This window comes from Zootermopsis nevadensis, unplaced genomic scaffold (genome assembly GCF_977971745.1).
Source record: "Zootermopsis nevadensis isolate Lab colony 2312 unplaced genomic scaffold, Znev_1.0 Znev_ptg000003l, whole genome shotgun sequence".
Taxonomy (NCBI): domain Eukaryota; kingdom Metazoa; phylum Arthropoda; class Insecta; order Blattodea; family Termopsidae; genus Zootermopsis; species Zootermopsis nevadensis.
The window spans coordinates 7454676-7482480 of record NW_028259135.1 but is presented as its reverse complement, the minus strand read 5'-3'; the positions used below and the strand labels follow the sequence as shown (position 1 = coordinate 7482480).

General features: G+C 43.0%; 3 protein-coding genes across 9 annotated transcripts in view; 2 read left to right on the top strand and 1 right to left on the bottom strand.

Annotated features, from left to right (window-relative positions):
• The window catches only part of LOC110835665 (leucine-rich repeat and fibronectin type III domain-containing protein 1-like protein), a 162246-nt gene that overhangs the window by 27498 nt on the left and 106943 nt on the right, over positions 1 to 27805 (top strand). The gene's annotated exons all lie outside the window — the stretch shown is intronic.
• LOC147874937 (uncharacterized) overlaps positions 1 to 27805 on the top strand; it is a 56841-nt gene that overhangs the window by 14097 nt on the left and 14939 nt on the right. Inside the window, exons 1-2 of one of the 5 annotated variants that reach the window (XM_087341653.1) lie at positions 19110 to 19307; positions 19684 to 19848. The exons of 1 other annotated variant lie outside the window; for it this stretch is intronic. In XM_087341653.1, coding sequence (XP_087197779.1) covers positions 19746 to 19848 — 103 coding nt within the window. In that variant the 5' untranslated portion in view covers positions 19110 to 19307; positions 19684 to 19745. Of the gene's footprint in view, positions 1 to 19109; positions 19308 to 19683; positions 19849 to 22767; positions 22943 to 27805 lie in introns of those variants that run through there. 3 more of the 5 variants (XM_087341631.1, XM_087341647.1, XM_087341635.1) reach the window with 3 other exon arrangements.
• On the bottom strand, positions 18659 to 27780 carry LOC147874938 (uncharacterized). Of its 2 annotated transcripts, none has more exons than XM_087341884.1 (3): positions 27554 to 27780; positions 20219 to 20319; positions 18659 to 19136 (listed from the first exon to the last, which is right to left on the bottom strand). In XM_087341884.1, exons 1-3 carry the CDS (start codon positions 27670 to 27672, stop codon positions 19024 to 19026), a joined length of 333 nt encoding a protein of 110 aa, XP_087198010.1. In that variant the 5' UTR covers positions 27673 to 27780; the 3' UTR covers positions 18659 to 19023. The 2 variants fall into 2 exon arrangements, with proteins under 2 accessions (XP_087198010.1, XP_087198012.1); XM_087341886.1 differs by having other exon boundaries at positions 18659 to 19133.

Below are 27805 nucleotides of genomic sequence, written 5' to 3'. Positions count from 1 at the left end.
CACCGGACCCTGTCTCCTTCAACTCCCATCTCCCGTACATCCCGCTTGACATTATCCTCCGATCTACGTCAAGGTCTCCCAAGCGACCTCTTCTCCTCAAGCTTTCCAAAAATACCCGGTGCAAACCTCTCGTCCCATCCATGCACTCCACATGCCCCGCCCATCTCACTCTTCTTGACATAATCACCCTGAAGACGTGACTGATTTAGGCAATATTAAGTCATGCCGCGTGTTTGTCATTACTCGCATAAAGTTAAATCTCCTTATATGTAAACTACGTAGACATTAAGTATTAAATATCGATGTAATCTATAAAGTCTTAGATGCTTCTACTCTGGTGAACCGATTTAAAAATTTACGACAAAAATATGCCATAGAAATTATGTGACTCTTGATGCAGAAAGAAAGTTAACAAACAAATTTTGGAAAAAGAAGGTCACACCTTTTCATAAGCATAAAATTTTGAGTACTTCTCTCTCCGTAGAATTAAAAGTGCGTAAGAGCTTACTTGATTAAGGACTTTCCTGCCTAAGTTACACTTTTATATAAACCACAAGCACAAAATGGAATTTAAATTTATCAAATGAACGCGAAAATTACAGTTGGGAACAGTCACAAAAGCTCTAATTTGTTCTAACGCATGCGTAGATCAGGCCTAAATCAAGCCACTCACACACTTCAATGTGCAAAATATTCTACGAAAAGTCGATTGGCACTCGGCTCGTCAAAGAATAGCCCACTTCCTTCACTGAACCAGAAGGCTCATCACCATGTTCACAAAAGCCCACCACCGGGGTCTATCCTGAGCCAGTTGCATCTAGTTCGCTCCATCGAGTCCCATCTCCGTAAGGCCCATATTAATGTTATCCTACCATCTACGACTAGGTCTCCTCAATAACTTGTAAACACTCTTCCCCAGCCCACCTCACCCTAACAACATCGGGTGAGGAACTCGTCATGAACTTTTCTCACTTATCTGTCCCACCCCCATTTTGGGTCCAAACATCTTCCTCAACACCAAGTTCTCAGAGCCCCTAAGTCTATCTTCCTCCCTCAAAGTGAGAGACCACGTTTTGCACCCGTAAATACTTTGCACTCAATAATAGCAAAAATTCCCCGATTTAATCTGCTGTTGTAGGGAGATAATAAGAGGGAGATTCGTCGATAATTAGGATTGTAAAACCGAAATAAAAATTCATCAGAGTCCTCTAAAACACTTTAATAATGTCGATGTATCAAGAGATTAAAAGTGTTAGAATTATTGTTCAGAATACAAACCCCGCTTCTTAAGATCCACATATTTTTATTAAGATTCTGGGCTGCGAATCACGTTTTATTCCTTTAAAATTGTAAAATGTTAATTGCCTACTGGAATATTCTTTTATCGTGAATGATGCCGTGAACAAACAGAAGTCAATCTAAAGTTACTTGAAATTGTGTTAAGAGAAGACAAGTCTAATTCTCTTACACGAGTTCAAAAATGCAGATGAAAACATTAAATGTGATGAACATTAATAATAATAAATAGGAATCCCTTACCTCAAACTTTGTTCAATTGTACGAGACCACGATGTCCACAGGCAGTTTCACAGATTTCTTAATAATTCTTATATAAGATAAGAACCTGTGATTTTCTAAAACGTTTTTAGCAGCACAAAATTATCTACTCTACGACGCACTTCTTCTACAACCGATTCACAGCTCAGCTCTTTCAGCAATGACGAAAGCAAGCAACCAACCAACCAAAGAAGCTAACTGAGGGCAGAGGCCTGCGCAAGCGCAAGCATCGTCCCTACCTAGGTGAAACCATTCCTGCGCACAAGACGCATTGCTGGAAATGGTAAACGGTCGTAATATAAGAACGGAAATTTTGCTAACGCTAACGGGGCTTCGTCGTGGCGGGAGCCTCGACCATTCAAACTGGGATCTGTTGCTGCTGATGGGAGGTTATCCCGTCAGGCAAGTTGTCGAAGGAATTTGGTTGGTTGGGTCTCTGGGGTATGAACCCAGAGAGGGAGGGGCCGTTTCAGCTGAAGGCCTCTGCGGCATGGGGGGAAGATCACTTCAGCTGATGGCCTCCATGATCGGGGGGAAGGGTGGTGGGCTGGCCTGCTGAACATCAGTCGCCCTCGGTTGCCCTTGGGCGACCTCTGGCAGCCCTCATTCGGCACGAGTGCCTTCCGAGTTGCCGAACTAAGGGGTTCCCCACACCAGCTAACCTCGAGTCAAACCTCTCAGTTAGTGCTCTGATGTGGTCGGCAAAGAAAGGGACCCCCAGATCCTCATGTATTTGCCTGTTACTAACGTACCAGGGCGCGTTAGTAACAATACGAAGACACTTGGATTGCAGAACTTGCAGCTTCCGGACGTGGCTGCGGGCAGCTGACCTCCAGATCGGGCATGCGTAATCCATTATGGGACGGATGAGCTGCTTATAGAGTAGTACACCGTTCCTGATTGACAGGCCACTTCTCCTATTGATAAGCGGGCCTAGCACACCTAATCGTTGCGCCGCCTTCTTTCCCACTTGGTTGATGTGCGCCGACCAAGTAAGCCCGGCGTCAAGGGTGACCCCCAGATACTGCGCTGTTTTGACCCATTGGATCGGCTGTCCGAGGAACTGCACTGCTCGGGGCTGTTGGATGTGTCTTCTCGCGGAAATGAAGAGAACCGCGGTGCTCTTCGAGACGTTGATAGCAATCCTCCAGGCCCTGAGCCAGAGCTCAAGTCTACTGAGGTAGGTCTCCAGATACTTGACGAGAAGCGTTGGGCTACGGGACGTGACTACTAGAGCCGTGTCGTCCGCGTATTGTGCTAACTCGACGTGGCGGGACGGTGTGGGTATGTCGTTGACATACAGACTGAAGAGCACAGGGGAGAGAATTCCGCCCTGCACAACTCCAGCCCGCATGGTACGACGTGTGGACGTGGCCGACTGGAAGGATGTCTGGAATGTCCGGTCAGCGAGGTAGGAAGAGATGGTTTTTACCAAGTACGACGGGAAGTTGAGGACGGTCAGTTTGTATAGGAGGCCTTGGACCCAGACTGTGTCGAAGGCTTTGGCCACGTCCAGGAAAACCGCGCCGGTTAGCCGCTTCTCATCAAGGTTTCTGTTGACCCTTTCGACGAGGCGAGCCAGCTGTAACGATGTGCTGTGTCTGGGTCGAAACCCAAACTGCTCGTCGCGCAGCAGCCCGCGTTCACTGACCTCGTGTAGGACCCTCGTTAGTAGGATTTTCTCGCAGAGTTTGCCGACCGTGTCGAGAAGACTGATGGGTCTATAGGAAGAAGGTAGCGTGGGGTCCTTCCCCGGCTTCAGTATGGACACCACGCGAGCGTGTTTCCATGCCGAGGGGAAGTGTTGCCTGCGAAGGACCGCGTTGAACACTTTCGTGAGAAAGGTTACCGCGCGTCGTGGGAGATGTTTCAGGACCCTGTTCGGTATACCGTTGGGGCCCGGAGCCTTGCCAAGCTTGAGTCCCTTGATGGCCTGGGCGACCTCCGATGGACTGGTTAATTTTGGTTCATTTGCAGGGGCATACTCGTATGCTCGCATCGCCTCGTTAACCATGTCAATTGTAGCCAGGTCCGACGGGTTGTCTACCGGCTGGAACTGGACCTCAAGGCTGTCGGCCAGGGCTTCTGCCTTCTCAGGGTTCGAGAGAGCCAGTCCTCCCGGCACTAAGAAGGGGGGCGACGGAGTGGGGACTCGCATCACACGCTTGGTCATTTTCCAAAGCGACTGGTCCTCGCAGTCCAAGGATTCGAGCGTGTCGCTCCACTGTTCGTTCCGCCACTCGTTGAGATGATAGGTCACCGACCTCTGGAGTCGATTGACCTGGGTCTTAAGAACGGGGTCTCTTGTGACCTGCCATCGCCTCCTCAGCCGGTTCTTCAGTCGTATTTCATCTCGAATACTAGCGGGCAGAAGCGGTCGCCTGTCAATGCGGGGTCGAAGCTTGGGAGCGGACGCTGCTGTGGCTTCCAGGATAGCACTGGTCAGCTCCTCGACGCACTTGTCGATTTCCTCCTCGTCGTTTACCACGGGGTTCCCCGGGAGTCTGCTTTCGAGGCAAGCCTGGAATGCAGCCCAGTCCATTCTCGCGAAGTCCGGGCGATCAGGCAGGTTTTGAAAGGACGATCGGCACGTGGTGTCGACGAGGACGGGCAGGTGATCTGAGCTGAGTGCGGGGCAGACAGTCAGGTGCACCGGTAGGACGAAGTCCTTGATGAGGACAATATCAAGGACGTCAGGTGTGGCGTTGTGTGTGTAGGGAGCCGTGGTTGGAGAATCCGGCCCGTAGATGAAGCAGGAATTTCTGTTGGCGTAATCACGCAGGAGCGAGCCCCTAGCAGAGATAAGGCTAGAATTCCAGTCCGTGTGTTTCGCGTTGAGGTCACCAGCCAAGAGAACCGGGAAACCCCCGCTCAAGCACTCGGTCAAGTCCGACTCAAATCAGGGCCGGGTGGGTGCGAGGTATGCCGCCACTAGCTTGACTTTCCTGGTTGCCAGTACCAGGTGAATGGCGGTTGCTTCTAGTTGTTGTAGACCCGATACCGGCACAGGGTAATGATCAATGCCCCTGCGGACAAGGATCGCTGTGCCACCCCCTAGCGTCGGGCGGTCCGTACGGTGGCAAACGTAGTTCGCGAACCTCAAGGCCCGACCCGACGTGAGGTGCGTCTCGTTCAGGAGGCAAACATCGACTCCGTAGTCACCGAGGAACTGCTCCAGCTCCAGCTTCCTGTCGCGGACACCGTCGGCGTTCCAGTAAGCCAGCCGCAAGGCCTTGCTACCGTGTCCTCTAGGCCGTGCAGTCATTGTCGGCCATGAAGAGGAGAACGGTTTGGAGGAGGGCTCGCGGAAGAGACCCCCCGGGGGGGAGTGAATGGATCGCGGCGAGGAGACGGCGTGTCAACTCAATGCAGACCCGTGGCGAGAGGGTTTCCAGGACATCTGAGATATCCTGGAGCGGTGACTGACCCTTGGGTGGGGTGGGGTCAGTCTTCTTGGGAGCAGGTGCAGTGGGATTTGCCACCGGCGCCACAGGACGAGCGGGCTTGGCACGGCCGCCCTTGGGGATAGTCTGCCGCTCAGTCTGTGCAATGGCTCCAGTTGGCGTTGGGGCGGGGTTCTTCATAGCCGCAGCCTTGACGACGCGGCCACCACGGACCACGTGGTTCCACCCAGGGCCCAAGTTCTCCTGCTCGAGGGAAGGCTTAGCTAGCGCCGATTTGGGCGCTGGCAGGCGCGTGGAGACGTCGTCCTTTCGGCCGCGATCCCCTTTCGCACGCTGTGCAGCGGCCGCCTTGGCTTCCTTCCACTTACTGCAACCTCTATAGTTCGCAGTGTGGTTGCCTCCGCAGCTGCAGCACTTAAGTTGCTGCTTGGGGGTGGCACACGACCCGGATGGGTGAGCGTCCCCGCAGGCCACGCACCTGGGTGCATAACCGCAGTTCCGCTGCGTGTGCCCGAAGCGTTGGCACCGTTTACACTGCATGGGCCCCTTCGGTGCAACATATGTTTCTACCTTGACCCGCAGACCGCAGATCTCAGTAAGGGAACGCACTTTCGCCACGTCGGGGCCCCGTGCTACCGACACTATAAAGTGTGGCGTAAGGGGACGGTCACCGTCCTGGTCCATGGCCCGGCGCCTCGATCGCAGTTGCATGACCCCCTGCACAGCAATGTGCATGGCGGCCAGCTCCTCGCGTACCTCGGCCTCGGGCATGCGCACGCCCAGGTTTTTAATCACCAGGCGCACGCACCGATCCTCAGGGAGGGAGAATGTGTGAAAACTCACACCCTCGCCCTCATCGAGGGACCGCAGGACCCTGACGGTGGCCCGGAACCCGTCGTCGGTCTCAGGCACAAGAGTCAGGAGGTCCCCCTTCATCTGCGCCACGATGCCGCAGGCCAACTCCGCGCGAATCCTATGCAGGAAGCTGCGTACGTCCTTCACCCCAGAGACGAAAGCGGATTGTTGACGGCAATATATACTAATGCAACAATGCCGAATAAACAGATGGCGCAACAATTAGTTTCTTGACTAAAAACCATTGTTGTCGGTCCATATTTACATTGTTGGTAGTTGAAAAAAAATTACTCTAACTTATAATTAGGTTACATTCAATCATAAATGTAAGGAGTCGATAATTAATAATAAGTACTTTTCCTATAAGAAGAGAATAAATTTCAAAATAATGAGAAAAGGCATAAGAAGGAATTGCAATTTCATTGCCCTTATTTAAAAATAACGCCCGGCTTCAGTATACTTGATTAATTTTAAAGATTATTTTTGAGGGGCCCGAGCCCTGGGCCAAAGAAAATGTTTTCCTCGTTCGAATCCCTTGGAAAGGTGTTTTCTGTTGTTCGGGTAGCGACCACTAGGGAAGAATGGCGCTAAGGCAAATTCTGCCTTTCTCCTCGGAAATGATTGGACTGACTAAGGTCACAAGCCCGAGAACTGTCTGAGACCCAGAAGATGAATTTGTAAGAAGCTGTCGTATTTCATCCTCAGTGAATACTGTGGAAATCGAAATTGATGGTTGACATTTCTTTACTCGTTCGCTTGTGGCCCGTGAAGAAGAAACCTGGCGCAATTATTCCACAAGACAAATGAGAGAACACTGGAAGGTCAGAAGACTGGGAAAAGTGTCCTGAGTTCGATTTCCTTCAAGGGCGGTTCCTTTAACTCCGAATCTACGCGAGACAGAACAACGGCGCCAGGATCAGAGTTTTTTGCCTCCAAGAGGAGATTACGGAAACGAAGGCCTCGACACTGGGTTCGACTCCTGACAAGAAGAATGGTTTATGTTGACAGGAAATTAGCAGCGATTAAAGAACGACGCCAAACTTTCCAGGGTTCGAGTCTCTCTTAAGATGTTGAAGCAAACTATTCTTTGGACTTTATCCATCGTCCAAGACCAATAACCAATAAAAACGACGTTTCGGAGAATGGAATATTTCTCCGTCTCCAAGTAAAAATCCTAAATTTCAAATAATGTGAGTGATGTACAGCATCCCTGACGTAACCCTTTGGTAACTTGATATCCAGGTGACAAATTGTTTCCTATTCTTATTTGAGATATGGAATTTCTGTACAATGAATAGACAGATGACCTGCCTTACTCTGCTTGAAGAGAAGTTGCAGCATATGACAGTTGCTCTGAAATCATTAGACTGTGATGCATAACAAGGCCTGTCTCTGCCAATTCGCCATACTACACAGAAGACCGGAAGGAATTTTTTGAGTTCTCTTACAAATTGCATAAAATTTACTATCGCATCCGAACTGCGGACCACATGTTGAGGGTACCTTCGGATATTGTTTCGATAGGGATCTTGGAGAATGTATGTAGCCTCCACTATGGGAACCTTGTGGCCGGGTAATTCTGTGACCGCTGCAGCAGCCAGACCATCCCTGCTGGTGTATGGCTGTTCACGCTCGACCTAATGGAATTCTTAAGTGTGGAGGCAGTGGATCTGTGAAGTGGCAAAAGACGAAAACTCCATTTGCCGAGGCCTTTAAATGCACTTCGAAAACGAGTATCGGCGGGACAACGCTTTCACACATCACCGGAGGCAGTCAGGCTGTCTTCACGATTTGGCCGTGGCAGTCAAGGATCCGGCGTTTCGGCATAACCACCTTCTTCATTATTATTATTAATTAATAAAGTAATCCATTTAGACGACTGAAGATTGTTCTTGGGCTTTCACTCTTAAACGCTGCCCTACTCACGAGCTCCAAGGCCACCAGACAAGATCGCATCCGCTCGGCAGATCTTCAGTTCGTATCCTGACGCGGGGTGTCAAGGGCCCGATTCCCTGCCAGGGATACAACACAAAAATTGGTGTCAGGTGTGGGGTTTGCAAGGTTTTCTTCAGATCTTCAGGAAGCCAGCAGCGTAGTCAATCTTCTTCAGCGACATCACTTTATTTATCATCATCCTACGAGGTCCAGTTGGGAAGGCCAATCCAAAGGGACTTCGCCACATTTCCCAGGCTTGTGAGAGAAGTCTGTCGACCACGAAGGACCGAGGAGCGGTTCCAGGCCGCAGCAGACGGAAGCTGTATAACACTTGCCAATGCCGGAAGCAGCGCGCAGCAACCGGGGCTAGGCGAGTCGGGTTACTTCAGCTCCAGCTGCCGTCTTCCTCGTGTCCGGTCAGCGAGATAACGAGACATCACCGCTCGAGGTTAAGGCGACCTCCGGGGCATGGCACGAGTCGCTTCCTTGAGGGCTGCGGGTGAGTGAAGGTATAACCAGCTGGTGGCCGTCACTGCGGGCCCCGCCGTCCAGGTGAAGCTGAGGTGGACACCACAGCAGAAACCAAGAGGAACATAGCCAAATCGCCGCTAAGCTGCAGCCGGGAGCCCCCCTGTCGAGTACTGAGACAGCCCCGCTGTACGCCATCACGTCATAAGGTAGGCCACGTGATCGGTTGCATAAGACCTTGATTGTGCATTGCAGGTGTCAGAAGGCCACTATATCTGTTCAGCATGATTTGCACAGAGGTAGGAGAGAGAGCGGGGAGCACTGTAGATCAATATTGTAGTGTTTCCGAAGCAATAGAATTGTTAAATCAACCCTTCGATGGTGATCGACGAAGTTGAAGGAATTTATAGATAATGCATCTTCCGCTTTCGAACTTGTCAGGCCAGAAGAGCATGGTTTGCTGTTAAAGTTTGTGAAAACCAAAATTACAGGTGAAGCTCGGAGTAAGTTGTTGGTTAGGGATCTTTCATCCACTTGGCGCGAAGTTAAACAAATTCTTCTGGAAAATTATGGTGTTAAAAGAACACTTGACTACAATGCCTGTCGAATGTTTAGCATTTGGGAAAAGCATGTTTTGTACAAGGGTTAGCGAATGAAAGGATTCAAACAATTGTCAGGTCAAAAGGTGAAAGCGCGATGCTGTCAGCGTGTATAGATACAGCATTAGACGAAGAGTCAGCAATCTTATCAGCGAGAGAGAGAGGGTTTACGATGCAGAGACAAAATAAGGGGCCAGAAGTAGCCAGCAGAGTAATAGGAAGTAATTTGAATGCATTCAAAGGGATCTCTAGAGAAACAAGGTTTGCAAACCGAGATATGAACCTCGGAATAGTACGTCCTGGACCCGGGATCGGTACAGAAGCAGGGTTCAGTGCGCATATGGTTACGGGTAGTACAGACCCGAGAGTTAAGTGTTATTCGTGTGGAGAGATAGGACACGTATCGCGAGTGTGTAAAAAGGAAGATAAGTCATTATGGAGGAAGAAGAATGCATCGGGAAACGAAAAATTGGGTACAGTCACGTTAGAAACAGGCGCCGGATTTAAAAAGAGAAAATGAAATTTTTGATTGACACGGGAGCAGAATTGTGCTTGTGTGAGTATGAGAGTTTGAAGGAAGTTCTTGTATACAACCCACAGAAAACGCTAATTGTGAAAGGCATAACAGACGTAGTAAAGAAGAGATTGAAATAAAGCTGTGCACCCAAGGATATGAAACAGAGCATACATTTGAAGTGATAGGAGGTGGAATGTCTATTCCTTATGACGGCATCTTAGGCCGGCCATTCACGATCGCTCCATTCGTCCAAATGGCGCGGTGTCGCTCCAAAATTGTACCGTGAATGCGGAAACTGAAGTCCATTGGCGTGGCGTGGTGGGCTCGTTTGGATATTCTGTCGAGCCATAATCCATCCGATCGCTCCATCACTCCATCGCGCCATCGTATCGTGAGTGGCGGAAACGTGGTCCATTCTCATGCCAGTCTGCCACGAGCCTTCGTCCAGTCAAGTCGAAAGTTGCATAATGTCGGGGCGTGATTTCGTTATTGATAAATATAGAGAGTTGCCATGTATTTTACAAATAAGTTAAAATATATTATGAGACATGTTTCGCCTCTTAAGTGGCATCATCAGTCATGTGATTCACGAACTAATTGAAACTAATTAAATGTAAAAAAATAATTACATTTAGAAACTAATTAAATTTTAACAAATATAGTAATAATCCTGACCTTACCTTAAGGTATCCTTTCAAACACTGCAGTATTGCCCTGCAAGTCTCGGGGATAATTACTCCTAAACGTTGTGGAGAAGTAGCTGTCACATACTTCAGTTCTTCATAGTTCATGCCTGAAGCCAAAAATCTCAAAGTCGCTGACAATCTTTCATGAGGACTGATGCATTGTCTCATATTCGTGCCCTGTTTTTGTATCACAGGCGTGACTAGCCCCAATAAGCGGAAATAAGCACACTCATCCATTCGTAAATAGTTTCTCCAGTCTGACGGCTCCAAACTCAGTTCACTAATTAAATTGACGTGACTTAAAATGCTTCTGTTTAAGAGCCATTGCTTTGACCACTTTCGTTTTGGTTTCCTCCTTTTAATATACAGGCATACTGCCGTAGCTAGTATGAGCCGGGATAGCTCAGTCAGTATAGTGACTAGCTACGGGCTGGACGACCGGGGTTCGATCCCCGACGGGGGCAGAGGATTTTTCCTCTAGCCTCTGCGTCCAGACCGGCTCTGGGGCCCACCCAGCCTCCTCTCCAATGGGTACCGGGGTCCTTTCCCGGGGGTAAAGCCGGCCGGGGCGTTATGCTGACCACTCACCCCCATCTAGTGCCGGGGTCAAGGAAGAGAGGAGCTATACCTCCACTCACCCCAAACGCCTACATGGCGTATAGTGGGACAAACTTTACTTTACTTTTACTGCCGTAGCTAGTACCAATTCTTCGTCCATCGCAAACACCACGCACTTCACAGAGGGACAACAAACCGCGACTGGCGTGACGCGACCGTGAATGTAGTACCTCTTTGGACGACATCCGTTTGGACGTCATCCATTCGGATGTCATCCATCTGGAGCGATCGTGAATGGCGGCCTTTAGGGAAGGATTTCTTTGAAAACAGGCACGCTAGGATAGATTATGGTCGCAAGGAAATCGCTATGGGAGAAGTAAAGATAAAATTTGATGAAAACGAGGAGTCAGTCGGGCAGGCCGAAGAAACGTGAGTCATGTTGAAGCCAAGATGTTAGACCATTGTTGGGTTACCAACAGATTCACCGGAATCGGGAATTGGGGTAATAGATAAAAGAGAGTTAGCCCCAGGAGTAATAATAGCAGATTCATTAACAACGGCTCGTAGCGGTACTTGTCTTACAAGCATTTTGAATACGACCAGTCAGGAGTTAAGGGTTCGTTTACCCACAGTAAAGTTAGAATCGTATCAGGAGACGGCAGTGCAAATAACAGCCGTTAGTGCTAAAGGGATGGATGTAGCAGAGGAAAGAATTCGTGAGTGACAGGGAGAGGAGATCTATCGTCAGGATATGTGAAGATTATAATGATATATTCTATTTGCCAGGAGACAATTTAACAACCACATCAGCCGCAGAGCACGCAATTCCCACCCCAAGTGTTGATCCATGTAGGGGCATTACTAGCAGAAATTACCGAATACCGGAGGCCCTAAGAGGGGAGTTGAAGCAGATCACCAATCAGATGTTATCGGACAAAATCATTAGGCATTCAAGTAGTCCGTGGAACTCACCCATGATTCTAGTAAAGAAAAAAGAGGACGCCTCGAAGAAACAAAAATGGAGGTTAGTCATAGATTTTAGAAAGTTGAATGACGTTACGATAGGAGATTCATTTCCCTTACCTTTGATAACGGAGATTTTTGATGCATTAGGGAAAGCACAGTACTATACGACAGCAGATTTAGCTAGCGGTTTTCACCAGATACCGTTAAGAGAAGAGGATCGGCCCTCGACCTCTACCTTATAATTAATTATGTGGTTATTATGATTCCCCGTTGGACGTTTACCAACAACGGAAATCAGGCCAGTGGACATAAAGCTAAATAACTCAATTTAGATAATACACCAACTCTTGTTCGATTAACGCCCAGTGTGGTTTTGTAAAGTGCAACCTTCTATACTTTGTAACTAACCATCATCCTATGAACTGTATGATTTAATATTAATTAATTTGTCTGCCACTGATGATGACCTCTTTAGGTCGAAACGCTTTTGCCACTAAGTGTCTTTTCAAGTGTAAACAGTTTTGTTAGAATGCATGATTTTATCAATACACTGCACGGTATGCAAGGCTTAAAGATCAGTTCAGTGTCGCCATATACGTACATGTTTTAAGACATGTCGTGTCACCAGAAAGAAGTATAAAATGCAAACAGACATTGGTCTGGAAACGTCTCTATTTCCAGATAAGTATTTGCTCTAGAATTTATATGCCGAACGTGCTGAGAGATTCTCAGTTGGAAATGTCTTGGTCAGTGTTGTACTTGGTGGTGGAAATATAATCACCTTCGGCTTGTTATGGTTTCTGACGCTGGAAGATCACTCAACTACGAAGAACGGAGAAAATGCATATTTCCAATTCTTACTTGTCTACAGCCATTCAACATAAATTAATAAATTTATGGAAGGCAGTACTGAGTCAAATGTTGCATTAATGGCAAATATAATATTGAATTACTCGCTCCGCGTGTTACAAGCGAAGTGCTGGAACATGAAGGTGACTTATTGTGTGGGTGCGCTATTTCTGGGGCTCATCGCGTTGGGCTGAGAACAATGCTACTAAACTATGCAGTTCCCTGGGTACGTACGTTATGGTAGACGTAGGAGAAGGAAGTACTTTTTATATAAAGAATAACACTACGAAGGCAGTGAAGAAGCGGACACAGTGACTGAGAGATTAGCTGATGACCTTTACGTGCAGTCTGGAGCTGTCGGGCATGACCACAACTGAGTCAGCGTATTCTGCATTCACTCCAGAGCTGTTCTTTGACATCCTTCGGGTGGAAGGGTGTGACTTTTGAGCACTGCGATGAATCCTCCTGGTTAATAAAGAGCGTGATATTTTAATACCAGCGGAGCAACCACTAGCTTCTCAAGAGCGACTCTTCTCTGCGGGTTTAGTTAACGTGATTCAGACTTTTGTTCGTCGTCACGTGGTTTATGAACACCGGCTAATTATTTAGTTTCATCGTTATGGCTTCGTAACAAGCAGTTCAAATCTTATGTGGATCTGAAACGAAGCATTTTAAATATAGGATTCCTTGGCGACCGGGATATTGTATGATGTATTTAACTTTTTCTTATCATATTTGTTTCTCTTCCATATGTTCAGTATACAGCCACAGTAGAACACAAATAAAAGGACACGTCCCCAGGCAAGCAATCAAAGAAACTGAGCAAACAAATGGAAAATGAAATGTTAAGTAAAGTTACCAGTATTCAATTTAACTACTTTGTCAGTGATATTTTAATTTCCCGTACTGACTGTATAAAAGATCTTAGTGTCTTGTTAGACACTAAGCTATATTTTCACTGCCATGTAAATTGTGTTCATTCCCAGGCACTAAGGACCTTAGGGCTTATTCATTTTATTACTTATAATTTTATCTCTTTAGACAGCCTTGTTGTTTTATATAATGCTTTAATTAGGTCAAAGCTTGAGTGTGCCTCGGTCGTGTGGAATAATCTTACACAGACAGATTCTAATAAATTAGAAAATATTCAAAGAAAATTTGCCAGTTTGTGCAATTATCGATTTTTTCAGTTTAATATCCCATGCAAATATGAATTGATTTTATCTACTTTAGAACACTTTATTCCAGACGACGACATCTCAGTGCGTTATTTCTTGTTAATGTCTTTAAGGGCAAAATAAATTGCAATTCCATTATGGAAGCTGTTGGTATACGTGTGCCGGCGAAGCAAATAGGAGAGCTTTCTACTTTTAGTGTGAGCAGTGCACTAAGACAGTCCTTCAGCCAGGTGCGTCATCGCTGCAAATGACGTATGTAAATCTTTGGACGTATTTAGCATAAACATTGTCTCCCTTGACAATAAGGGAAATGATCTAGATAGGTTGTCTTGATAGATGATCTAGCTTCGTTATCTGTTTTTTATATTTCTTTAACGTTTTACAATTATATTAGTGTTCCCTAGGTGGATTATTTGTTTTTATTTATATTTCTTCATTTATTTTGCTTTGTGTATAATACTGTTTCTTTTTTGAGCTTGCCTGTATTGGCTTTATATTTAATACTGTACATGTATATGTTAGTTAATCTGTTTGTGTAATATTTTTAATTATTATTTCATTATTATCAATATGTATTATCAGTGTTTGCCTGTTATTGGCTTCTTGGTGTTGGCAGACACTTAAATAAATGAATTGAATTGATATCTTTTTGGTTCCCTGTTGAAACACCTTCTGTTTACATGCGGCTTATTTTTCACAAACCATCATAACAACCTCAAAAAAATGGAACAACTGAAATATAAGCCCGCCATTGGCATGATACCAGATTTCATTCACGAAATGAAGTATATATTTTTAAATAAACATTAAGATTTTTAAGAAAAAATGTATTGTATCGAAACGTGCAATAAAGTGATAAGGTATAATTTACATACCTGATGATAACTTCCAGTCGAAACACGTAGTCTGACAAAGAAATGGGCATTCATTTGTTGTTATTTACCGCCACAATTTCCTATTGTGATTTTTATTGTAAATATCAAGTGTTAACCTAGCAGACAGACAGACAGACAGACAGACAGACAGACAGACAGGCGGACGGATGGAGGAAACTGAAGGGCCGAATATGGTTTTCCCAACGTAGGGAAAAGCACGACCAAGTACAGACATACATCGAAAAATGAAAGTACCTCTTGTACGAGGAGACATGTTGGGTTAATGTAAATAAATAATATTATTATGTTTCTTTTGTGTGTGATGGAAGACAGCTGGTTTTCCACAGAGATTTTATAATATGAATTAATTAATAAAGTGCAAAAGCTTCTAGGTAATGTCAGTGGTCGGAACAGCGTAAACGTAACTGTGACTCCCGGCTGGGGCCCGTGCATAGCCATTGTAATTGCCATTGGTACATGGCGAAACGAAGTGGTCTTTTTCCGAGCACTGCACACGAAATGAATGGACTTGGTAATGTACGTAATGAAAAATATAAAAACAGAATGCCCCCAAAAAACTTATACACAATGCTCATGTATGTGATGATTGTGTGTATAAATTGTTTTTGTTTCCTACCGATAATGAAAGAAAAACAATACACTGTACAGAGGCGCATGTGATAGTTTAATTGTACACTTGACTTGTTATACGCGATTTCTCTTCCGCGTTTTCACATGTCCACGGATTAATTTCAGTATTATCATGGCTACCAACAATGTCCTACATAACAGCCACATCTTAAAGCCTGCTACCCGCATGAAAACTTCTCCAGGCTTATCAGGGAATGTGATTCAGATAAGAAGCTTAGCTTTGCAGAATTCTGGCGTAAGTTTTAACATCGAAATGGCGATTGTTATACTTTTCCCATTTTAGGCGTTTTCAGTATACAGAACGATTTGCAGGAACGCAAATCTACTGTCACTTGTTTGTCGTTAAATGTATTATAGTTACAGCGTTTTAACAACTGTTGAAATAAAGTTGAACATCTTGACTATTTACATCGTAATTAACAGGCATTATAGGTGTCCCAAAAAGATATATACTTAAGCCTAATATCTCGTATAATGATAATTTTATATATATAAGCAAATCCTTCTGGGACCTTTGTATATACAACATACGTTCTGATAACACACGCAAAACCAGTTGATGAGGAATGTGATAAAAAAATATTTGAACTTCTTTTTGTGTTTAATCGCGATGGATGGAATCTAAATTCGCCACGAATCATTCTGTTAAAGACACAACACAGTTACACATTTTTCAGCAAGTTATTGCAGTCACAGGAAAGGATTATGAGGTAGACCTGTGTCATGTTTTGAGTAAAGATAAGAATTGTTTGAAAATAATTTTATTGTGTGCGGTAGCATCAGATTATTTCATATTCCGAATTGCCCGCAACAGCTGCTTTATCGTAACTGATTTTCAACTTTGTTGCACACAAATAGGAATAGTAAAAACAGGGTTTGAGATTGGATGCATCTCATCTTTTCTGGTATATAATTTATTGAATGAACGCAAAGACGAAATTATATCGAAAACCATTAAATAATTTGTAGGTGAAGTATACGTACAGACAGACAGACAGAAAGGTATGTGGCCCCTGATTATGCGTTCATAAAGGAAATATAACGGATATTTCAGAGAAAAATAAATTGTTCTGTGTGCTTAATTAAGCACTGAAATTTATAATGTTTTGAGAAAAAATAAGAATTAGTTGAAAAGTCATTTTTAAATGTGCTGGAGTCTAATTGATTTTCTGTTCAGAACAGTTTGAACAAGAAACTACTCTGTCGACTTTGAGTTTCAGTTTGCCTTAGAATACGTCATTAGAAAGACAGAAGCACTTCGAGAGCTCGAATCAAACATTCCATGCAATTTCTTTGTCTCTACCGATACTCCTTTTTTAAAACGTTTGTTGAGTGACGCTGTCAGTAGCTCAGTTTATGAATAAGGAACTGCAAACAATGTGGATGGAAGCGGACGTGGCCCAATTTAAGGCCTCTGACTAGCATTTGGACTGAGGTGACTGAGAAAAATTCCGACATCCCGAGGTAATATAGTCTGGGCCGGGATTTGCACAAGAAACTTTTCGAATACGAAGCAGGAGTGCCATTACAACTCATTGTTCCATCGACCTGTTTTTTTTCTAACAGCTGAAGTGGCGCTGTATCGAACATGATTATATTGCTTAACGGTACATCTGTGTCATCACGTATGTTAGCGGATAGCGGCAGATGAAGATTTTACTAATCCTTGTTGCATTCGTCATTATTAAACATTCTTTCAAAAGGCAAACGCCTGTTTGAGATTATAACGTTTACAAACCGATACTCGTCTGAATAACGTTTGATATAGTTCAACCCCCACCCGAAATAAAAAAGACAGCAGTACTTCACGTTGAGTGATTTTAAAGAAATCGCATTTATTTTGAGAATCTTAGGAAATTTTTAAATGTAGTAGTTATTTTATCCCCTGATGGTGAGGCAGCAATGACCTCTGAAACTTCGGTAAACTTCAATCAAACTACACGGCGTAACAACCCAGAAGACAGCCATATTCCTACTCGCCGTCGTTAGAACATCAAATTCTAATTTGTTAGACGTTTGTGGTGTCGGAAATTCTGTGTTTTCGTTGCATCTAGAAAGATTACCTTCCGTAATCCTGGAGGCTTGTTTCCGTAGACTTATTTGTTCGTAAGCTTCACTGAATTAAAATATTGACGTATTTTCAGCTTTTCACATTGGGAGTCTGACTGCGTTCCACACTTTCGTTGAATGTGAATAGGGGATAGGAGAAAATGTCTAAATGCATTTTGTAGTCTCTGAAGCCATTACATTCATGCAGATAAAAATATTAATTGAAATCAAAAACCGAGCAGCCAACATCGGAAGCACTCTGCAGACTTCGCCGTTTTGGTGAACGAATTGATGTCTCCTATTACGAGACTTAGAAATTAAAAGTAAAATTTTGTCGTACAGAAACAGCGGAGTGATATTTTGGCCAGGAAGTCGCAGGAAGTTTCACTGCCACACTGCAGAACCAGAAGTGAATAGGAATTTTCCAATCGACCGGATTCCCTTGGTACAGAAAGAATCCGGAAGACGTTCTGTGTAACGGCAACTACGTAGGGATGTCATCGCGTTCCTCCCCTGCCGCTCCCGTCTTCGGGACGACTCTGCAAAGTATTTTTTCCCCGCGGTCCTGTTCGCCGTAGTTAGTAAAACGTCAACTCGCACTGCGTCCAAGTTTCTTCTACTTTGCTGAACCAACACATCTGCATATCCTTACACGACAGCTGTCCTCATCAGACTTCGTCTCACACTATCAGTTTATATTTCTCTGCCCGCCGATAGAATTATTTATGGACAGAACTTGATAAGAGGATTCTTACCCTCCTCTTCAACTTCATCTCAAGCTCGGCTTTACAGAAGTATGCAGTTGAGTAAACGTCGTTAAATGAGGAAATCATGGAAGTATATTACTCTGTGTAGTGAATATTGTATGCACCGTCTAGCCCTTTCAGGCCTAAGAGAGAGAAAGGGAGAGAGTAAGGAAGGATAATAAGAGAGTAGAAGCAGAGAGAAAATTGATGGGGGAGAATGAGCATCTTGTAGTTAGAAGGTTCCTAGGCAATGCCCGCTCGTCTTTCTGGTCAGGACAGAATCTTCATGAAGACGTTAGTGTGATAAGTAGTGACAGCTTGCTGACAGAGACGGTGGAATTTTGATTTGCTTCTTAATGAATTTTGAAGCTATACTTTGGAAAGTTAAAGTAAGTAATTTAGCGGCCTCCACTGTAATGGCTTAAATTTTGATGAATTTAAATCGGGAGCGCTGCATGAGAAGCATGAAGTGGCATCTTGGAACTTGGGAACCAGCTCAGAATTTGCTTGAAGACAGAGGAAAACTAAACCTGTGTCGACATGTAGTTTAAATAATATTTAAGAATTCAGTCCGTACCGCGAAGAAAACACAACACTTCACCATTACAAAGATCAAGTGGTTAACGCTGTTTAAGGAAATAATCGCTGTTTACACTCAGAATCGTGAGAAACGCAAAACAAATAGGTTCAAAGGGTTAATAAGATGAAGTGTGTTACAGAATATAAACATGACAGCCGATAAAATGGATCATGCCCACAAGACTGTCTTTGTTAAAGTTTCCCTGCGTTTGGAATGTCATTCCTGGCATCGCTTCGACCTGTCGATATCGGATGTTGACGTTTGAACGCTGGAGGCGGCAGTCGATACAACTGCTTACTGCAAACAAAAGTGCTCTTCGGTAATAGAAATGGCGTGGCTGTTATGAACGACGTTAGATTCCTCCTGCAGGCTCGTCGGATGGCGTCTTGATGCGTCACGAACAGTCAGCTGTTTTTACAGCGCGCACGGAATATCTTTAAATGTATGTCAGCAATTTTCTGTGTTTTTCTCAAGACACTGGCAGAAATCGTGAGAAGTTTGTTATTAAATTAACAGTTCATGCTAATATATTTTATTGTTTTGATACTGCCTATAAGTAAAGTTCTCCTAGTTCCATGCGCTGTCGTTTTCTTGTTGTATGGTGGTGCACTCTGTTGATTGTAAGTGAAACCTGGTCACGTTGCAAATCAGTGTGGCTGTCTGCTGTTACGATAGAAGAGACAGAGCTTTTGGGAGGTTATGTCAATTAGATTGTATCACTACACAACGTCTGTATTACTATTGTTAAAACCATAAATTCTGTGAAACAGGTAGCAAAAAAAATTGTATGGTCAAAGAATACGAACCAGCGCAAAGACGGAACAATAACCGAAGGTATGTCTAAGAACAAATAATTTATGAACTTAGAAGTTGTGTAGAATAACATATTTTAGTTTATGAAGACTTTATAAAATCAAGAGGTTAGGAGACATTTTGCATTGTAAATTATATACAGCGCACATTGAACAGTCCGTAATGTATAAACAAAGTCAACACTGTCCATTTGGAACGCACTGTTCGCTAAAGAGATGCCTGGCGTAGAGTACAGTAGCACTTAGCACACTGCAGCCTAGGAAAAAAGCAGCAGTACCTCCAAACGCCACTGAAATGTTGTCACATACGAATCAGTATCTTATATACAGGTGTTACAAAAATTACGCAATGGTAGAAAAACTCAAAACGAAAATGTGAAAGGAAGAATTGTGTACAGGAACATTTTATATGACCGTCAAATGGAACACACTGTGGGAGGACCAAAAGTTGTAGGACGTGATGTACAGCTCTGGAATACGAAATTATAACGGTGGACAGTGGTCGGCGGTCAGCTGCTTTTCTGCACCGTCGTCCCATGGCAGGAAGACATCAGCAAGGAGAGGTAAGTAAAATTAACCTCATGTTTCACTAATACTGTGTTATGTTCGCATTTGATATTTTGTGCTTGAACATGAACATAATCCGGAAGCATGTTTTATGGTCAGATGAAGCAACATTCACGCATATTTGATTGTTTTGGCGTAAGATGTCAAAGACGGAAACTCCTGGGTTCGTGTCTTGGTGAATATGTTTGGTTTACTGATGTTAATATATTTCAATTCTAAAGGGTTGTGACGATGGTGGATTACACTTACAATTATTCACATCTGGACTTTTTCCATCGTTCTGCTACCAGGGAGTTAGTTTTAGTTTATTGCAGCTGACTTAATAAAGAAATAATGTTGATCGGCGATTCCAAATTTTCTACAAACCTAGCATGTCGGGTAGCGTGAACAGAATGTCTCTCTTCATCCTAACGGTGGGGCAGTTCGGTACGCACCACGAAAGCGACGTCCCACCGGTATCAGCTTCCCTGCAACACAGAATTATGTAATCGGCCAAGGCTCCATTCAGTTAGTCACATTATTTTTGTGGCGTCGGGTTCTTTGAAACAAAAGACGAATTATTTTGGTCTTACTAGTTACAGAATGTTAAAATGTATGTATTTTGACTGCCCTCCAATAGCAAAACGTCTATACCAAATATCACGAAACTTCATTCTGCCATTCTTTAACTTTTATACGCGTACAGACGGACAAAGCGAACTCACAAGGCACTCTACAGAGATTCTGCTAGAATTAAACCAAAAATATTAAAATAAGCTGTAAACGTATTGAGTCTTTTATGCTACAACGCTGTGTGAACTTGTAGGTAAGATACCAGCGTTTAAGAGGAACACACTGTCTTCATCCTCAGTTATATTTTAATAAAAAAGTAAAAGTTTGTCCCACTATACGCCATGTAGGCGCTTGGGGTGAGAGGAGGTATAGCTCCTCTCTTTCTTGACCTCGGCACTAGATGGGGGTGAGTGGTCAGCATCACGCCCCGGCCGGCTTTACCCCCGGGAAAGGACCCCGGTACCCATTGTAGAGGAGGCTGGGTGGGCCTCAGAGCCGGTCTGGACGCAGAGGCTAGAGGAAAAATCCTCTGCCCCTGTCGGGGATCGAACCCCGGCCGTCCAGCCCGTAGATAGTCACTATACTGACTGAGCTATCCCGGCTCATATATATTCTAATGCTCTATCATTAATATTTAAGTGGTGCCTACAGATGTCTGAATAGTCTAAACGTCGTTATGTTGATATAGTAAAAAGTGCAGTTATGTTGACAGACGTGTAAGTGTTATCAAGTTGAAAATTCGACACAACGTGGATCTAAATTATAAATTTCCTATTAGGAACGGATTATTTGGTTTTATTCTTAAATATGGGCGTGTCTCACGAGCCAAACTGTATATATGTCAGCAAGGCGCACTTTTGAGACTGAATCTTATTAAATAATAATTCTGCCTTCCAAGGAAAAATAACTAGCGACCATGGGAAGAAACATATATCTCAAACACCGTTGGTCTCATAGGTAAATATTAAGCGTCCGCCCCAATTACGCGAAGTTTCACGTAAAGAGTAAAAAGAGGCTTGTTCTTTAAGATTTGTCCCAAATAAATGGCCGCCCCGATTAACCAACGGCACAATTAACCGGAATCTATTGTATTAACGTTAAGAATTTTGAAAGACCATGATAGTCGGGACGAATCTGTTCGTTCCACGTCCGTCAGAAGTTAATGTTGAGGAAGGGGGAGGGTAGCAAATGAGGAAGTGTTTACTGTCAGTACTGAAAACATTAACCTCAGCGGTATTACTTTGTAGCTCACTGTTCTGCTTCGTACGTCGGTAATATCTTTGGTTTGCGTAGTACGTGCGTTGGTTCCCTTCTACCCCCCCCCCCCCCCAAAGTATGACGTTGGCGAAACGCACGGTTGGGTACCGACTACTGTACATTTGTTTTTAACTGTATACTTGTGTCGATGGTAAAACTTGGTGTGGTATTTTTACAACAGCAAGTGTCCTGAATTTTTTTTATTTTAATTTTTAGTGTTCTGTCTGACGACAGGTCCATATGAACAGGATCCTTCCATCCTTTTCTCGGACTGGGACCTGTTCATATACGTTCTTGGCAGATGATCCAGAAGTGGTTTGCCATTGCCTTCTTCTGTGTGTGAATGGAGTAATTGTTGGAATGCCACGGAGAAACCGGGGAAGCCCCCAGAGGAAAACTCCGTGTTGCCTAGATCACGGCCTTGCCCAACACAAGTTATAAATTATGAAATATGACTGGAAAAGTATTTAAAATTATAATAGACAATCTTGATTGTCAGCAACGATTAAAACGGCTTGCGGGCAATGCTCTCTGGCTTCTTACTTACTTAATTGTCGGAAATGTAATTCATTCTGTAACATATCTTGTGCTTAATATCTGTTGCACGTTCATTTGAAGTTATCAGCCTTTTAATACGAACCCAGAAAACGTTTTACAAAAACATTAAATACGTGTGGCAAGGCATTACTCAGCGCTCCACTCTAGTTGTGCACATGCGATATCACGGGCAACAATGATCGGACTTACATTGTTGACAGAACAGGACAGCAGTTCTTTATTTCTTGCAACAAATAGATGCCACTTCATTTTAAATTAAAGATAAGAATATTTTCTGTTACTTTCACTTTAGAAACGTAAAATAGATCCATCTTATTATTTTACGTAAATACGTCTATAGGGAAGGGTCATTCGGCAAAACAGCGTTAGGGAAGTGTGTAAGATCCATATCAACAATGAGTAAATATGGACCGACAATGGTCAGCTTTTATATGAACTCCTGCGTTCTATAATAATGCTTTACTGCTTTACCTAAGAAACTAATTGTTACGTCATCTGTTTACTCGGTATTGTTGTTTCATTATTGCTGTCAACAATCCGCTTTTGTTATTGCGGAAAGAGCTGAGCTGTGAATCACTTGTAGAAGAAGTGCGTCGTGGAGTAGATAATTTTGTGCTGTTAAAAACGTTTTAGAATATCACAATTACTTATATAAGAATTATTAAGAAATCTTGGTTATTGCGGGTGGACATCGTGGTCTCTTACAATTGAGCGAAGTTTGAGGTAAGGATTCCTATTTATTATTATTAATGTTCATCACATTTAATGTTTTCATTTTCATTTGTGAACTCGTGTAAGAGAATTAGGCTTGTCTTCTTTTTAACACAATTTCAAGTAATATTGGATTGACTTCTGTTTGTTCACGGCATCATTGACAGTAAAATAATATTCCAGTAGGCAATTAACATTTTACAATTTTAAAGGAATAAAACGTTTTTCGCAGCCCAGAATCTTAATAAAAATACGTGGATGCTAGAAGTGGGGTATATAGTCTGAACAATAATTCTAACACTTTTAATCTCTTGATACATCGACATTATTAAAGCGTTTTGGGGAACTGTGAAGAATTTTTATTTCGGTTTTACAAGCCAAATTATCGACGAATCTCCCTCTTATTATCTCCCTACAACAGCAGATTAAATCGGGGAATGCTTGCTATTATTGAGTGCAAAGTATTTATGGGTGCAAAACGTGGTCTTTCACTTTGAGGGAGGAACATAGACTGAGGGTCTTTGACAACAGAGTGTTGAGGAAGATGTCTGGACCCAAAATGGGGGTGGGACAGATAATAGAGAAAAGTGCTTGACGAGCTCCTCACACGATGTTGTTAGGGGGCTGGGGTGGGCAGGGGAGGTGTGCTTACAAGGCCTGAAGGGAGGAGACCTCTGGAAAGACCTCGGCGTAGGTGGGAGGATAACATTAAGATGGACCTCAGGGAGATGGGACTCGATGGAGCGAACTGGCTCAGGATAGACCCCGGTGGCGGGCTTTTGTGAACACGATAATGAATCTTCTGGTTCAGTAAAGGAAGTGGGCTATTCTTTGACGAGCCGAGTACCAATCGACTTTTCACAGAATATCTTGTACATTGCAGTGTGTGAGTAGCGTAATTTAGGCCTGATCTACGCATGCGTTAGAACAACTTAGAGTTTTTGTGACTGTCCAACTGTAATTTTCGCGTTCAATTAATAAATTTAAAATACATTTTGTGCTCGTGGTTTATATAAATATGTAACTTAGGCAGGAAAGTCCTTAATCACTTAAGCTCTTAAGCACTTTTAGTTCTACAGAGAGAGAATAACTCGAAAATTTTATGCTTATGAAAAAGCGTAATTTCCTTTTTCCAAAATTTATTTGTTAACTGTCTGGTTCTGCATCAAAGGTCACGCAATTTCTATGGCATATTCTTTTCTTATTTTTTTTTAAAATCGGTTCACCAGAGTAGATGCATCTAAGACTTTATAGATTACATTGATATTTTATACGTAATGTCTACGTAGTTTACATATGAGAATGTACTTGAATCAGATTTATAATGTTATTGTCCAGACCGTAACGAATAGGCCTAGGTCATGATCAACGGCGTATTAGTTGTTCGGTGATAAATATGCACATTTTATGCGATAAGAAGGTGAAAGGGCACAACTGCACTGACCAAAAGTCGACAAACCCAAAAGCTGCCATTGTTGTGGAGTTGAAGGTTGTGCATAACAGCAGACTCCGCTCCAGGTGGTGAAGTTATTTCCTGGTTATTTAATTAACAGTACTGCCACTCTAAACGATAATTGTGAAAATGAAGTAAAAATGTTCCACATTGTGTATTGAGCACGTTGCACCAGTGCGTCATGCTGTCAGTTCCCCGTTACCTGAAGACGGTCACTGACGCCAAAGCATGTTGTAATGACAACTCTTGAACAAATAATTATTGTTTAATTGAAGCTTAAATTTTTATAAATGCAATGGGAACAACAATAACAAATAGAAATGAGGCCCATGATGAAATTAGGAGTAGAATTCATTCGGAAAACGTTTGATTGTACTCAGTTCAAAAACTGATAACATCTCATTCACTACCCAAAATACTGAAGGTCAGGATACATAAAACAGTGATTTTGTATGGTTGTGAAGCATGGTCTCTTATCTTGAAGGAAGAACGTAGATTACAAGTGTTTGAAAACTGGCTCCGATGGACTGGTCATGTAGCGCTCATGGGGGGGGGGGGGGGTAGGCAAGGTGTGCATGCAGATTTATGGTAAGGAATCCTTATGGAAAAGACCACTGGGCAGACCAAGAAGGAGTTGGGCTGTGACGATGGCTAATGGATGGAGCTGGCTCAGGATCGTGGCCGGTGGCGGTCTTTGGTATTTTCGGTGTTGAACCTGCGGGTTCTGCTACCAGGGAGTTAGTTAGTTAGTTAGTTGGTTAGTTAGCTTTACTTACAAAGTTTTTACGAGGCATGCGGAGAATGTAGTACACAAGGGAAAAATGGAGAAATGAGTATAGAATTTTAGTCGGAGGACCTAAAGTAAAATACCACCAGGGTGGATAATATTAAAAAGTATTTTAAAAGACATAGAATGCCAGAGTGTGGACTGCATTTATCTGGGTCACGTTGTGTGTGAGTCGTAGTAGCTGTTATGAACAGGGAAATTAATCTACAGTATCCATAAATGTTGTTTAATTTATTGCCCAGATTAATTATTATTAATTGTCAAAAATGCCTCTTCTTACTGGAGTTTCTTCATTAGGCACGTCGGTATTTTGTCATGAGCTGAGTTTGTAAGATCGCGATTAATCTTACGTCCGCATTTATCAATTTTCTAGTTGAGAAAATTAATAAACATGGCTCCAGGGCGTCTGAATCTGAACAGACGTTTGCTGCCATTTTATCTCCTGCTTTACTTTTATTTACTTTAATTAGTTTAGTTCAGCGTATATCAACTTCAAATGGTCTTCCACGGTTTATAAACACGTAAACTTACGTCACTTAAATTGTGTTTATGAAAATTGCAGTTGTGAGTGATTTTGGTACAATTCACCTCTTCTTCGGTTCATGTTGAAGTCAACCATTTTTATATTTAAAAGAATGGTAAAGACCTTTCTTTTTCTTATACATTTCTTATATTCACAATTTTTTAATATTTTTATTTGCATTTTTCTCGTGCAAGTGTTTTGTAGCCACATCAGAATCAATTAGATATTAACCATTTATAGCTTAAAGTCGCCTAAATAATATTTGAACATTCAGTGCTAAATCAAAGAAGACAACTCAGCCATTACAAGGGTTAATGTTTCTGAAGTAAATAATCGCTGTTTACGCTGCAGAACTCCGAATTGTTTATTTTTAAAGCAGATTGTGTTTGTAGGTGTCACTAGGTCTGTTCCGTTTATGTGTTAGAGAGTTGCACTACATGGCGTAATGATACTTCCATTAACAAAGTTGACATGAGCTATGAGTACATGTACTTCGATACTGGGAGTGTCGTGGACAAAACACGTTAAACAGACGTCTATCTAACATTGGATGCGTCTTTTAAATGAGGTGACTATTATGCAGAAATTATGCAATGACAGTGCGTGTTAATTTGGTTTTGCGTATTCAAATGACTTGTCTCTTTAATGTCAGCACGGAATAGTCTGTAGTGCCATGATGATACTGTAAGTGTAAGTGAAATATTTATTAGTGTCGTGATTTTAGATCTTGTGATTCAAAGTGGCAAGCCAGACAATCATTGTTTTATTGCGGTCATTAAATAGGACTAATTGTTTATATTTATACACACGCAAGCCGACTCCAGTGAGAAGTTGGCAGAACACTGAGCTAAGTTTTCATACTTGTATGATAAAATAAAAAGTAAAAATTGCTTGCATCATCACAACCTCAAAACCTACATAGAACGAAATACGACTGGTAATAAGACAAATGCGGAGGGGTGCGTTGTTAAACTGTCGGCCAAATTAAGCATGTCGTACTTAAGCGAAAAGTGATTACAATTTTGAGCCTTTTGGGTTGTTTTGGATCTCCTATTCAGAGTCCGAAGTTTCAGTCATGCAGCGTAAGTAGCAGCGACCATTTGTTATCTTGAGAATGTTGAGATAAAAAATGTTCCCCCACACCAGAATATTATTGCTAAATGTTTCAGTACAGAAACTCGTATATTGCGATACCAATCTCTTCCTGGTCTTTTCAAAGTGTGCATTTGTCAGTAGTGAGTGACCAGCCGCTGCCTCCGCACAATTTATACACTGTCCTTATTTTTGTCTGCTAGAGCCATCTATTTAACAAAAAACTTTAACCAATTTTCTAAAAACAATTTAAATATTTAACTGAAAACAATTTAACTATTAAGTTCTTAATTATTCTAAATTGAAATTGTCATATCTCCCACAGTAGTTGCAAACTGAATATCGTCCATTTCTGGAATCTGGAAAGGAAATAAACATTTGGATCAGAACTGGAACTGGAATTATGGGTAACAAGTATGGAAACTGATGCAGCGAATATCTCGCGTTAGGCGATCTCTACGGATGCAGGTTTTGAAGGAATTTGTGACGAAACTCAAGGTGAAAGACGCTGGAATTATTCTAGTTACGTGGACTTTTATGTAAATTACAGGCTTCAAACTGATTCAGCAGTTTTTGGGGTGACTTCTGTTTGACCCTGTTTCTTCTACCTGTCATAACCTGACCTGGTGTTGTAACTTTTGTGTCGTGTGATTTTGAACTGCACGGAATTTACGAGTCGGAGAGAGGGCTGGAAATAGGTCAAATACTTTCACGAATCAGTGTTGGGCCCACGTAATTGTTGTAATCCAAAGCAGAGTTGACACTAACCTCATTGTTAATAAACTGCTGAATGTCGACTTCTTGAGTGGCGCCGAAAAATCCTTCCTTAGAACATCAGCCAATTTCTGTTGAACCAAAATCTTGCTCAAAAGCTGGCAGAGGAACATTTGCGTCTTCTGCCCCTCTGCCGGCGTCACAAAAGAAACTCAGTGAGTCTGTATTTTCTTCTGTGCTCGACTGGGTCTTAGAAGGCGGTGAATTTTCGCCGATTTGGTTTTGTCCTAGAAATTCAGATGACGC

Coding starts and splice junctions, on each gene's coding strand:
- LOC147874938 (XM_087341884.1), bottom strand. CDS start 27,672: ATGTTCCTCTGCCAGCTTTTGAGCAAGATTTTGGTTCAACAGAAATTG. Junction 20,320..27,553: donor AGCAGTTTATTAACAATGAG/GTTAGTGTCAAC, acceptor TCTGTGTTGCAG/GGAAGCTGATACCGGTGGGA. Junction 19,137..20,218: donor CACGCTACCCGACATGCTAG/GTTTGTAGAAAA, acceptor CTATCGTAACAG/CAGACAGCCACACTGATTTG.